Source organism: Elephas maximus, chromosome 8 (assembly GCF_024166365.1).
Source record: "Elephas maximus indicus isolate mEleMax1 chromosome 8, mEleMax1 primary haplotype, whole genome shotgun sequence".
In the NCBI taxonomy this organism is placed as follows: domain Eukaryota; kingdom Metazoa; phylum Chordata; class Mammalia; order Proboscidea; family Elephantidae; genus Elephas; species Elephas maximus.
Window position 1 is genome coordinate 99616486 of NC_064826.1, and position 14939 is coordinate 99631424.

Sequence of the window (14939 nt, forward strand, 5' to 3'; positions counted from 1 at the left end):
CCTTTTGTTTTTATTAAGCAACACCCTTGAGGTTATCTCAAAGAATTGAATTTCTGGGTCAACGGAGTAAAAAGCCTGTGCTGTAGATATTGCTGTAGAATCTGATGGTTAAGATTAGCAAACTGAATTAGGAAACTTGTCTGTAAAGGGCCAGCCAGGAAATATTTATGACTTTACAGAAATACAGTCTCTCCTGTATTTCTGTGTTTTTTTTTTTAGCAACCTTTTAAAATTGTGAAAAAAGATGCTTAGCTCTGGGATGTGCAGGTCCAGTTTGGCCCTTGAGCCACAGTTTGCTGACCCCTGGCCTACATATAGTGGTTTAGGGAGTCAGAATGCGTCAGTGACCCGAGGTAGAAATAAACTTGGGAAAGGGAGGAGGACCTCATGGAACAATTGGGAATGTCTAGCAGCAGGTAGCTGTTAGGAGCAAGGCATTGAGGCAGACCAAGCATGTGGAGTCTGGAGCTCTGGGACAGCACTAACTTCACCACGTTGGTCAGATCTGACCAGGAGACCCATAACCATGCTCCTTAAATGGGCCATCCAGTCCAAGTTCTCTCATTCCTCCAAATCATTGCCCAGAATGTAAGCCCCAACCTTTCCCCCAGCCATGTACCACCTAGCCTTCTAATGCTCAGAATTTTCTTTTCCTGACCCCATTCTCCACTACACTTCCTGTGTCCCAAACCGTTTCACGTTGTGACATCTGGAATTGACACAGACAACCCACAAACTTCCCAAGATCTTCAATCACTCCTCGGAGCTTTTGCTCCACCTCCTTGACTTACCTTAAGCCTAGGTCCTTCCCAAGGATGTTTTCTCTGCAGCCTGGAAGTGGTGACCACTTTCTCAGGCCTTGTTTCTTAGTGCCAGGAGTGGGATTCCCATGACTGACTTCTTCAGTAACTCCTCCCTTCTTATTAGAGGTCTGTTCTATTTGTGTAAACCTCCTCTTCCACCATCTCACGCCTGTCATTAATTGACTTTCTAACTAGTTCCTCCAATGACTGAAGACTTTGGCAGCTGGTTCAGTCTTCCTCTCCAACTCAAGTCTTGCCATTACCCTGGAGACTTTAGTATCCATGTGGGCAGCCCATACAATATCCTGGCCTCTCAATTCTTGACCTCCTTACTGACAATAAACTTTTCTTCCAATTTCCCATAACCCTTTTGAGCCATCTCCCAATTTATCTCCTTAAAATCACAGCTAAATTTCTCAGAACTCCATTGCCATCTAGTCGATTCTGACTCATAGTCCTATAGGACAGCGTAGAACTGCCTCATGAGGTTTCCAAGGAGCGACTGGTGGATTTGAACTGCTGCCCTATTGGCTAACAGCCAAACGCTTAACGACTGCACCCCTGGGGCTCTGTTAAAACTCATTCTAGAAGATGGCATATATATATATGGTTTGGCTTTTTAAATACATACATGTATATAAAACCAAACCTGATGCCATCCAATCAATTCCGACTCATAACGACCCTATAGGACAGGGTAGAACTGCCCCATAGGGTTTCCAAGGAGTGCCTGGTGGATTTGAACTGGTGACCTTTTGGTTAGCAGCCAAGCTCTTAACCACTGCGCCACCAGGGTTCCATAAATTTCTCAGTTTTCATATTTTTTTCTACTCCATTTTCCCCCTCTCATGAACCCTCAACCCATTCAATCTGACTTCCGTCTGATTATTCCACTAAAATTTTTGTCACTGATATATCCAATTACCACCTTGTTGCCAAATATAATGGATATTCTGTATCTCTTAAATGTATTGAATACCATGTCTATGCCTTCCTTTTTAAAACAGTCACTTCCTTACGCTTTTGTGACTTGGATTAATCAGTTGCTATCAAGTCATATCTGACTTGTGGAGACCCTATTTGTGTTACAGTAGAACTGTGCTCCATAGGCTTTTCAATAGCTTTAATCTTTACACAAGTATGTTGCTAGGTCTTTCTACTGAGGTGCCCCTGGGTGGACTTGAACCTTCAACCTTTCAGTTAGCAGCCAAGTATATTAACCATTTATACCACCCAGGGACTCCTCCTGGGTGTTACTCCCCTCCATATCCTTTTTAGGTTCACCTTTCTTTATCCAGCCATTAAAGATTAACCTTATCTCTATGAAACCAACATATCCCTGATACCAAAACCAGGTAAAGACACAACTAAAAAAGGAAATTACAGACCTATATCCCTCATGAACTTAGATGCAAAAATCCTCAACAAAATTCTAGCCAATAGAATTCAACAACATATCAAAAAAATAATTCACCATGGGATTCATACCAGGTATGCAGGGATGGTTCAATATTAGAAAAACAACTAATGCAATCCATCATATAAATAAAACAAAAGACAAGAATCACAAGATTTTATCAATTGATGCAGAAAAGGCATTTGACAAAGTTCAACACCCATTCATGATAAAAACTCTCAGCAAAATAGGAATAGAAGGAAACTTTCTCAAAATAATGAAGCGCATTTATACAAAACCAATAGCCAACATCATCTTAAATGGAGAGAGCCTGAAAGCATTCCCCTTGAGACTGGGAACCAGACAAGGATGCCCTTTATCACCACTCTTATTCAACATTATGCTGCAGGTCCTAGTCAGAGCAATTAGGCTAGATAAAGAAATAAAGGGCATCCAGATTGGCAAGGAAGAAGTAAAAGTACCTCTGTTTGCAGATGACATGATCTTATACACAGAAAACCCTAAGAAATCCTCAAGAAAACTACTGAAACAAATAGAAGAGTTACCCAGAAAATCAGGATACAAGATAAACATACAAAAATCAGTTGGATTCCTCTACACCAACAAAAAGAACATCGAAGAGGAAATCACCAAATCAGTACCATTTACAGTAGCCCCAAAGAAGATAAAATACTTAGGAATAAATCTTACCAGAGATATAAAAGACTTATACAAAGAAAACTACAAAACACTTCTGCAAGAAACCAAAAGAGACTTACATAAGTGGAAAAACATACCTTGCTCACAGATAGGAAGACTTAACATTGTGAAAATGTCTATTCTACCAAAAGCGATCTATAGATTTAATGCAATTCTGATCCAAATTCCAATGACATTTTTTAATAAGATGGAGAAACAAATCACCAACTTCATATGGAAGGGAAAAAGGCCCCCAGGTAAGTAAAGCATTACTGAAAAAGAAGAACAAGGTGGGAGGCCTCACTCTACCTGATTTTAGAAACTATTATACCGCCACAGTAGTCAAAACAGCCTGGTACTGGTACAACAACAGATACATGGACCAATGGAACAGAGTTGAGAATCCAGACATAAGTCCACCTGCATATGAGCAGTTGATATTTGACAAAGGCCCCAATGCAGTTAAATGGGGAAAAGAGTGTTTCTGACAAATGGTGCTGGCATAACTGGATACCCATCTGCAAAAAAATGAAACAAGACCCATTCCTCATACCATGCACAAGAACGAGCTCGAAATGGATCAAAGACCTGAATATAAAGTCTAAAATGATAAAGATCATGGAAGAAAAAATAGGGACAATGTTAGGAGCCCTAATACATGGCATAAACAGTATACAAAACATTACTAACAATGCAGAAGAAAAAGTAGATAACTGGGAGCTTCTAAAAATCAAACACCTATGCTCACTCAAAGACTTCACCAAAAGAGTAAAAAGATTACCTACAGACTGGGAAAAAAATTTTAGCATGACATTTCCAATCAGCACCTGATCTCTAAAATCTACATGATACTGCAAGAACCCAACTACAAGAAGACAAATAAACCAATTAAAAAATGGGCAAAAGATATGAACAGACACTTCACTAAAGAAGATGTTCAGGTAGCTAGCAGATACATGAGGAAATGCTTTTGATCATTAGCCATTAGAGAAATGCAAACTCAAAACTACAATGAGATTCCATCTCACTCCAGCAAGGCTGGCATTAATCAAAAAAACAGAAAATAATAAATGTTGGAGAGATTGTGGAGAGACTGGAACACTTGTACACTGCTGGTGGGAAAGTAAAATGGTACAGCCACTTTGGAAATTGATTTGGAGCTTCCTTAAAAAGCTAGAAATAGAACTACTGTAGGATCCAGCAATCCCGCTCCTTGGAATATACCCTAGAGAAATTAGAGCCTTTACACGAACAGATACCTATGCACACCCATGTTCATTACAGCACTGTTTCCAATAGCAAAAAGATGGAAGCAACCAAGGTGCCCACCAACAGATGAATGGATACATAAATTATGGTATATTTGCACAATGGAATACTATGCCTCGATAAAGAACAGTGATGAACCTGTGAAACATTTTATAACATGGAGAAATCTGGAAGGCATTATGCTGAGTAAAATTAGTCAGTTGCAAAAGGACAAATATTGTAAATATAAGACCACTGTTATAAGAACACAGGAAAGTTTGAACAGAGAAGAAAGTATTCCTTGATGGTTAAGAGATGGGGGAGGGAGGAAGGATGGGAGAGGGGTATTCACTAATTAAATAGTAGATAAGAACTACTTTAGGTGAAGGGAAAGACTACAATACAGGCAAGGTCAGCACAACTGGACTAAACCAAAAGCAAAGAAGTTTCCTGAATAAACAGAACACCTCAAAGGCAGAGTAACAGAGGCGGGGGTTTGGGGACCATGGTTTCAGGGGACATCTAAGTAAATTGGCATAATAAAATCTATTAAAAAAAACATTCTGCATTCCATTCTGGAGAGTGGCATCTGGGGTCTTAAACACTAGCAAGTGGCCATCTAAGATGCATCAATTGTTCTCAACCCACCTGGAGCAAAGAAGAATGAAGGACACCAAGGACACAAGGCAATTATGAGCCCAAGAGACAGAAAGGGCCACATAAACCAGAGACTACATCAGCCTGAGACCAGAAGAACTAGATAGTGCCCGGCTACAACCGATGACTGCCCTGACAAGGGACACAATAGAGAACGCCTGAAGGAGCAGGAGAGTAGTGGGATGCAGACCCCAAATTCTTGTAAAAAGACCAGACTTAATGGTCTGACTGAGACTAGAAGGACCCTGGTGGTCATGGCCCCCAGACCTTCTGTTGGCCCAGGACAGGAACCATTCCCAAAGCCAACTCTTCAGACAGGGATTGGACTGGACAATGAGATGGAGAGGGATGCTGGTGAGGAGTGAGCTTCCTGGATCGGGTGGACACTTAAGACTATATTGGCATCTCCTCCCTGGAGGGGAGATGAGAGGGTAGAGGAGGTTAGAAGCTGGTGGAATGGACACAAAAATAGAGAGTGGAGGGAGGGAGCGGGCTGTCTCATTATGGAGAGAGCAATTGGGAGTATGTAGCAAGGTGTATGTAAGTTTTTGTGTGAGAGACTGACTTGATTTGTAAACTTTCACTTAAGCACCATAAAAATTAAAAAAAAAAAAATTGACCTTATCATGCCATATACTTTTGGTAGGTAATTTCCTCCACGATTTCAATTGTCTTCACATATACATCAATAATTCAAGTTTATATTTTCAGCCAAATCTCATACTTTGGGTTCAAGATAGGTTTATCCAGCTGGTGACAAAGATATCTCAAAATGAACTGGTCCAACACCAGACCTCTTCCCCTACCCTATAAAACATTGTCTTCTTCCAGTGTCTCCTCATTTGGCAAATAATACAATTTATCCAGTTCTCAAGCCAAAAATAGGAGAGTCATCCTAGTCACTCCTCTTTATATCACACCCAATCCAAACCATCCCTTGGACCTGTCAGTCTCACTGCCCAAATCTCCCTTGTCCCTATCTACTTTTTCCATCTCCACCACCATTACCACTGCTGTAGACTGAGCCACCATTGTTTCTCATCTTCACATCTAGAATAATTTCTAACTGCTGTACAAACACTCTCTCTTACCTCCCCCTGCCCCAACTTTTTCTCCACGCAGTAGATAAAGTGATCTTTGTGAACAACAATTCTGCCTGTGTTTAAACATTCCAAAGCCTTCTGACTGCACTTAGGATGAAGGCTGCATCCTTTCTTGTCCACAACTGTCTTCCCACCTATCTCCCCTGGCTGTGGGCCTTTAGCTCCTACCAGGCTCCCTTCTCTGTCTCTGCTGACCTCACTTACCATATGCCCTTCCAGCTAGGACTTTGCATCTGCTGTTCACTTTACAAAGAATGCTCTTTGTTTTCCTTTTCATCTAAATATCTCTTACTTTAATCATTCATATTTTTAATCCTTCATATATTAACCCAAGAATAACTTCTAATATTTAAAGTACCTCCCCTGGCCTCCTTGACAAGGACAAATTCTTGTAGATTCTCCCAACATTTTGTATCTTTGGTGACTGCAACCGTCATGGTTGCTATTTCACATGTTTGTGTTGTCTTTGTTGTTTAACTAGGTCATATACCAGGCTTGTTATTCCACACCATCATTCCTGATACAGTGCCCAGTAACTAGGTGCTCAGTATATATGTGTTGAAAGATGGATGATAGAGGCATGGTGCCACAATAGTTAGGAGGGTAACATTGAGAGGCCTGTAGAGAATTGTTCAAATTTAATGCAGGGATGCCTCAGGAGAGGTTGCCTGCTATACGTGCTCTTGTAGGGTGGTGAATCCTGCAAAGTGCTGGAGGGTGTTGCCTCATCTTTCGTTGCAGGTGGTCAGACAAATTGAAGGTAGATCTCAAAGAACTGGGTTTACCAAATGGGGACATACTTTCTTTCACATTGTTGTTGTTAGCTGCCGTCAAGTCAATTCCAATTCATGGCTGCCTCATCTGTGCAGAATAGAACTGCCCCACAGGGTTTTCAAGGCTGTGACCTTTTGGAAGCAGATCACCAGGTCTCTCTTCCAAGGTGCCTCTGGGTGGGTTTGAAGCACTCACCTTTGGGTTCATAGTCAGTTCTTAACCATTTGCCCCTCCCAGGGACTCCTTACTTTCACAATGTTGTTGTTAGTTACTGAGTCTATTCTGACTTATGGTAACTCCATGTGTGCAGAGTAAAACTGCTCCATAGGGTTTTCAAGGTTGTGACCTTTTAGAAGCAGACCACCAGGCTTATCTTCCAAGGAGCCCCAGGGTGGGTTCGAGTCACCAACATTTCAGTTAGTAGTCAGTGCTTAACAGTTTGAGCTACTAATTACGGTAGCTAAAAGAGGATGGGGGAGAGGAACAGGAAAGGGTAACGTAGTCCAGTTTAAGGGTTAATTGTTGACTTTTCTTGAAAATGAACATTTCCTTCATGTTTCATTTTCTCTTGTAGAATGGTAAAATTATTTCAAAGGTTAAGGGTGCAAACGCACCACTTGTTAATGACAAAGTTATTCAGCTCATCAACGAGGAAAAGAAAATTGAAGCAGGTGAAATGGTTCGCCCTCAGGTAATACTTTTAATCAAGGATAATTTTCATTTTAAAAATGTGTTACATTTTTCCTAATTTTATATCTATCTGGGAGTCTAGGTATAGCCTTTCTGGGAAGCCTGTTGACAATGTTAAAATACATATATATCCTTTGATTCAGCAATTACACTCCAATGATTTTCCCTAAGAAGACAGTGACACAAATATAGAAAGGGGTGTTGATTGCACTGTTATCTGTATCACTAAATGTTTGGAATCAGCCATCTTATGAGATATTTACAAATGATAAAACCAAGGCTTTAAGAAAACTTAAGCCTTATGTCCAGAAACAAGCAACTGATAGTGAAACCAGAATTTGAAGTCAGGCAGGATGAATCTCAACAGTGAATTAATTACATAAAATGTATGTAATGTATGTCATAAATCATACAAATCCCTACAGTGAGGCCCCCACGTGTCTGTCAGTTTGTTGTACTGTGCGGGCTTGCATGTTGCTGTGATGCTGGAAGCTATACCACCGGTATTCAGATACCAACAGGGTCACCCATGGAGGGCAGGTTTCACCTGAGCTTCCAGACTAAGACAGACTAGAAGGACCCGGCAGTCTACTTCTGAAAAGCATTAGCCAGTGAAAACCTTATAAACAGTAGCGGAACATTGTCTGATACAGTGCTAGAAGATGAACCCCCCAGGTTGGAAGGCACTCAAAAGATGACTGGGGAAGAGCTGCCTCCTCAAAGTAGAGTCGACTTTAATGATGTGGATGAAGTAAAGCTTTTGGGACATTCATTTGCTGATGTGGCACTACCGAAAATGAGAAGAAACAGCTGCAAACATCCATTAATAATCAGAACCTGGAATGTACAAAGCATGAATCTAGGAAAATTGGAGATCATCAAAAATGAAATGGAATGCATTAACATCGATATCCTAGGCATTAGTTAGCTGAAATGGACTGGTATTGGCCATTTTGAATTGGACAATCATATAGTCTACTATGCTGGGAATGACAACTCGAAGAGGAATAGTGTTGCATTCATCATCAAAAACAACATTTCAAGATCTATCCTGAAGTACAACACTGTCAGTGATAGGATAATATCCCTACGCCTACAAGGAAGACCAGTTAATATGACTATTATTCAAATTTATGCACCAACTATTAGGGCCAAATATGAAGACATAGAAGATTTTTATCAGCTGCTGCAGTCTGAAGTTGATCAAACATGCAATCAAGATACATTGATATTACTGGCGATTGGAATGCAAAAATTGGAAGCAAAGAAGGATCAGTAGTTGGAAAATATGGCCTTGGTGATAGAAAACAATGCCGGAGATCAAATGATAGAATTTTGCAAGACCAACGACTTCTTCATTGCAAATACCTTCTTTCACCAACATAAACGGTGACTATACACATGAACCTCACCAGATGGAACACAGAGAAATCAAGTTGACTACATCTGTGGATAGAGATGATGGAAAAGCTCAATAACATCATCAGGACAAGGCCAGGGGCCGACTGTGGAACAGACCATCAGTTGCTCATATGCAAGTTCACGCTGAAACTGAAGAAAATCAGAGCAAGTCCACAAGGGCCAAAATATGACCTTGAGTATATCCCACCGGAATTTAGAGACCATCTGAAGGATAGATTTGACACATTGAACACAAGTGACTGAAGACCAGATGAGTTGGGGGATGACATCAAGGACATCATCCATGAAGAAAGTAAGAGGTCATTGAAAAGACAGGAAAGAAAGAAAAAGACCAAGATGGATGTCAGAGGAGACACTGAAACTTGCTCTCAAACATCAAGCAGCTAAAGCAAAAGAAAGAATTGATGAAGTAAAAGAACTGAACAGAAGATTTAAAAGGGCAGCTCGAGAAGACAAAGTAAAGTATTATAATGACGTGCAAAGAGCTGAAGATGGAAAACCAAAAGAGAAGAACATGCTCGCCATTTCTCAAGCTGAAAGAATTGAAGAAAAAACTCAAGCCTCAAGTTGCAATAGTGAAGGATTCTATGGGGAAAATATTAAACAACGCAGGAAGCCTCAAAAGAAGATGGAAGGAATACACATGGTCATTATACCAAAAATAATTAGTTGATGTTTAACCATTTGAAGAGGTAGCATATAATCAGGAACTGATGGTACTGAAGGAAGAAGTCCAAGCTGCTCTGAAGGCATTGATGGAAAACAAGGCTTCAGGAATTGATCGAATATCAAATGAGATGTTTCAACAAACAGATGCAGCGCTGGAGGTAATCACTCGTCTCTGCCAAGAAATATGGAAGACAGTTTCCTGGCCAACTGACTGGAAGAGATCCATATTTATGCCTATTCCCAAGAAAGGTGATCCAACCAAATGTGGAAATTATAGAACAATATCATTAATATCACACACAAGCAAAGTTTTGCTGAAGATCATTCAAAACTGGCTGCAGCAGTCTATCAATAGGGAACTGCCAGAAATTCAGGCCGGATTCTGAAGAGGACATGGAACCAGGGATATCACTGCTGATGTCAGATGGATCCTGGCTGAAAGCAGAGAATACCAGAAGGATGTTTACCTGTGTTTTATTGACTATGCAAAGGCATTCGACTGTGTGGATCATAACAAATTATGGATAACATTGTGAAGAGTGGGAATTCCAAAACACTTAATTGTGCTCATGAGGAACCTTTACATAGATCAAGAGGCAGTTGTTTGAACAGAACAAGGGAATACTGGTTTAAAGTCAGGAAAGGTGTACGTCAGGGCTGTATCCTTTTGCCATACTTTTTTTTTTTTTTAATCAACCTGTATGCTGAGCAAATAGTCCGAGAATCTGGACTACATGAAGAACAGGGCATCAGGATTGGAGGAAGACTCATTAACAACCTGTGTTACGCAGATGGTACAACCTTGCTTGCTGAAAGTGAAAAGGACTTGACCCACCTACTGATGAAGATGAAAGACCACAGACTTCAGTATGGATTGTACCTGAACATAAGGAAAACAAAAATCTTCACAACTGGACCAATGAGCAACATCATGAGAAACGGAGAAAAGATTGAAGTTGTCAATGATTTCATTTTACTTGGATCCACAATCAGCAGCCATGTAAGCAGCAGTCAAGAAATCAAAAGACACATTGCATTGGGCAAATCTGCTGCAAAGGACCTCTTTAACGTGTTGAAGAGCAAAGATGTCACCTTGAAGACTAAGGTGCACCTGACCCAAGCCATGGTATTTTCAATCACATCATATGCATGTGAAAGCTGGACAATGAATAAGGAAGACTGAAGAAGAGTTGAAGGCTTTGAATTGTGGTGTTGGCAAAGAATGTTGAATATACCATGGACTGCCAAAAGAACGAACAAATCTGTCTTAGAAGAAGTACAACCAGAATGCTTCTTAGAAGCAAGGATGGCGAGACTGTGTCTTACATACTTTGGACATGTTGTCAAGAGGGGTTAGTCCCTGGAGAAGGATATCATGCTTGGCAAAGTACAGGGTCAGCTGATGAGAGGAAGACCCTCAATGAGGTAGATTGACACAGTGGCTGCGACAATGAGCTCAAGCATAACAACGATTGTAAGGATGGTGCAGGACCAGGCAGTGTTTCGTTCTGTTGTGCATAGGGTCGCTATGAGTCGGAGCCGACTCGACGGCACCTAACAACAATGGCATACAGTGGGGTATTATCCAGTGCATTCTAGTTCTGTACTTATAGGCATGAAAAGGGGCCAGGATAGATTGATGAATGCAAAAAGACACTTTAAAAGGGGACTTTTGATAAGATACTATACGTGTATGTGTGTATGTGTTAATACATTACCTGTGTAACAAGAAATAAGACATTTTAAAATGAGATGAACCACAAAGCACGTAGAGATAAGAACATAATAGCATAAGAAATTAAACCACCTAAAAAAAAGAAGCAGATCAGAAATATAGTCAGAGAAACAGGAGAGACTGATGTTATTAAAAAAAGAAAATAAGGGAAAGTATGATATTAAGAAACAGTAGAGATTAATCTAGAAATATTGCAACGTAGAATACGGAGAAGATACAGGCTCCAGCATGTGTATTTGTTATAAGAAGAAGTGTCACTTCAAATCTGGAAAGCATAAGAAACTTCAGTAAAGCAGGGTTACAAATATTGGCTTAACTATATTAACAGATATTGGGTGTAGAAAAAAAAAGATGTCATTTTGTCATGTTATGTATGTAAGAAAATTCCAGATGAATTAAATAATTGAATATAAAGAAACAAACCATAAAACTATTTGAAGGAAATATTGGTGAACATTTATATTGTTATAGGTTGAGGAAGGTCTTCTAACTGTATCACAAAATAGAGAAATCAGTAAGGAAGAATTGAGAGATTTGATTATTTGTTTATCTAAAACTTTCAAGGGAAGCAACAAACTGAGACAAGTGGATGTACTCTATGTGTCACTGTGCTCATGTCAATAATCTATGCAAAGTAATTTCTGAGCATTAAGAAAAAGATGAACATTTCAACAGAGAAGTGACAAATGACTTAAAGGGAAATTTATATTTATTATAATGATTTTTCTCATCCAATAACTTTTTTTTTTTTGCGTTTTCGAGTTTTCTTGTTTTTCAATGAATCTTCACCCCCTTCTCCTCCACATTCCCACTTCTTTCAGAAGCCATTAGTGAGGACTGGCTATTGCTAAGATCTTCAAACAGATTTCCTCCCTTAATTCGGGCAGCCATCTTACAAGATATTTACAAATGATAAAACCAAGGCTTTAAGAGACTTAAGTCTTAACGTCCAGAAACAAGCGATTGGTGGTGAAACCAGAATTTGAAGTCAGGGAGGATGAATCTAAAACAACCCTCACCTGATTGCCCTATTCTCTTGAGCTTTCTTCATATGTAACCTGTTCTGTGGTTTTGTTGTTCTTATTGTTCTGGTTCTTCTCGTAGAATGACATCCTATTTTAATTAACAGCTGTGTGTATATGAGAAATTTATTGATGTTTGATTTATTATTCCGTTTTGTTGAACACTCCCCATTATGTAGCTTTATTGCCTAATTGCTTTGTCTAGCACGGCCCTGTTCAATAGCAATAAAATACAAGCCACATCAGAGTAGTTCATGCCATTTAAAATTCCCTAGGAGTCACAATAAAAACTGTAAAAAGAAACAGGTGAAATTAAGTTCAAAGATGTGTTGTTGTTGTTTTTATGTGCTGTCGAGTCGGTTCTGACTCATAGCGACCCTATGTACAACAGAACGAAACACTGCCTGGTCCTGCGCCATCCTCACAATCATTGTTATACTTGACCCACTGTTGCAGCCACCGTGTCAATCCATCTTATTGAAAGTCTTCCTCTTTTTCCGTGACCTTCTACTTTACCAAGCATGATGTCCTTCTCCAGGAACTGATCCCTGTTGATAATATGTCCAAAGAATGTGAGACGTAGTCTTGCCATCCTTGCTTCTAAGAAACATTCTGGTTGTACTTCTTCCAAGACAGATCTGTTCATTCTTTTGGCATTTCATGGTATGTTCAATATTCTTTGCCAGTACCGCAATTCAAAGGCATCAATCCTTCTTTGGTCTTTGTTCACTGTCCAGCTTTCACATGCATATGAGGCAATTGAAAACACCATGGCTGGGTCAGGCACACCTTAGTCTTCATGGTGACATCTTTGCTTTTTAACACTTTAAAGAGGTCTTTTGCAGCAGATTTGCCCAATGCAATGCGTCTTTTGATTTCTTGACTGCTGCTCTGGGTGTTGATTGTGGACCATTCCAGGGTCCAATTATTAATGGATGTTTGCAGCTGTTTCTTCTCATTTTGAGTCGTGCCACATCAGCAGATGAAGGTCCCAAAAGCTTGACTCCATCTGCGTTATTAAAGATGTATATATGACTTTATCCAATATACTCAAAATTTTCCAATTTAAAGATGTACTCAATATAAAAATTATTAATAAGATATTTGCATCTTTTTCATACTAAGTCTTTAAAATATGCCATGTGTTCTACACTGGTAAAAGTAAGCATATCTTAATTCAGACTAACCTCGTTTTAAGAGCTCATGTAGCCTTATATGGTCAGCTACTGACATATTGGCCAACACAGGTCTAGCAAATGAAAAGCGAAGTTAATTTGAGGTTGTACCTAGCACAATTATCTTATTCCTGATTATAATAGGAATGAATGCTTTTAAGGTAGTGATTTCCAACTTTGGGGAGGGTCTTTATTCCACTGAGACTCTGAATTTATGCACTTTCTTACAAACAAAAAAACGTACGTATGAAACTTCTTAGGTAGTTCACAGAACCACATCCACACAGTCAGGGCTTCCCTGGAAGTGAAGAACCCCTGTCTGTCCTAGTGTTTTACGTTTTAGTAGGCTATTGGCTATTGGTTTGAGAAAAATATTTTTTATAGGTTAAGGAGGCATTTCCTGTTCCTCATTTGTAAGAGTATTATCAAGAATGGATCTTGAAATTTAGTAAATACCCTTTTGAACTTTAATGTGATCACCATGTGTTTCAAAAACCGAATCAGTTGCCCCCAAGTCAACTCCAGCTCATGGTGACCCATGTATGTCAGAGTAGAGCTATGCTCCATAGAGTCGTCAATGGCTGAGGTTTGGAAGTAAATTGCCAGGCCTTTCTTCCAAACCATGTGTTTACTGCTTTCTTATTGTTCATCTCTGTTTCTTATTTTACTCTTTGTGTGCTTAAGTTTATTTTATGCTTTTTTTAAACTATTTTTCCATATAGCACCAATGCATTATTTCTGATAGCCTCCCTGTGCCACTTTTAAATATCCTTTCTTCATTTCAGTGGAAAAAAGCTGAGAAAAAATAGTGCTAGGTAAATACAGGCACATTTTCACTTTACCTTCTATCTCCTGGGTTATACATATTTATTACAAACAAAATTTCTAAAAACTCTTTCACCATCATATTAAAACATAACTGTGTTTTACTTGCATTTCTTTTCCATAGTACCATGAAATTATGTTTGCAGACTCAGATACAGAAGATGCTGGGGAAGGACAAGGTGAAAATGCTGGTAAATAAATTTACTTTAAGATAATGGCAAGAATTTAATGTTCATGGATGTCATTACTGTATTGTTTTGAAACTGCAAAAAGCTGGTGACAACATCAATGTTAATCAATAGGGAATTGGTCAGATAAATTATGGTTAGACTAGACTCTCATGACTACCCTGAATAGCAGTTCTTATTTCATCCTTCGTTATTTTCCAAAAATTTGTTAAAATGATTTCTTCCATGATGACCCATGCTACTGTTTATTCTGCAGCTAACAATTTTATGCCTTCAGTGTGATTGTATGTGTGTGTGTGTGTTTATTCTTTGGAGGGAGGAGAGGGAAACAGACATGCTCAGTAAGCTGTCTTGAGCTAAAAACTCATAAGAATGTAGATAAATTTGTAGGTGGTAAGTCCATCAGTTTGTAATCCTTTTTTTTTGTGTGTGTGTTTTAGGTGAAAGTTTACAGCACAAATTAGTTTCTTATTCAAAAATTTATACACAAATTGTTTTGGGACATTGGTTGCAATCCCAGCAATATGTCAGCA

The 14939-nt window shown here is 39.3% G+C and overlaps 1 protein-coding gene across 1 annotated transcript in view; it reads left to right on the forward strand.

Annotated features, from left to right (window-relative positions):
* NME8 (NME/NM23 family member 8) overlaps nt 1-14939 on the forward strand; it is a 65666-nt gene that overhangs the window by 6794 nt on the left and 43933 nt on the right. The window contains exons 5-6 of the mRNA XM_049894511.1: nt 7255-7371; nt 14343-14409. Coding sequence (XP_049750468.1) covers nt 7255-7371; nt 14343-14409 — 184 coding nt within the window. The remainder of the gene's footprint in view (nt 1-7254; nt 7372-14342; nt 14410-14939) is intronic.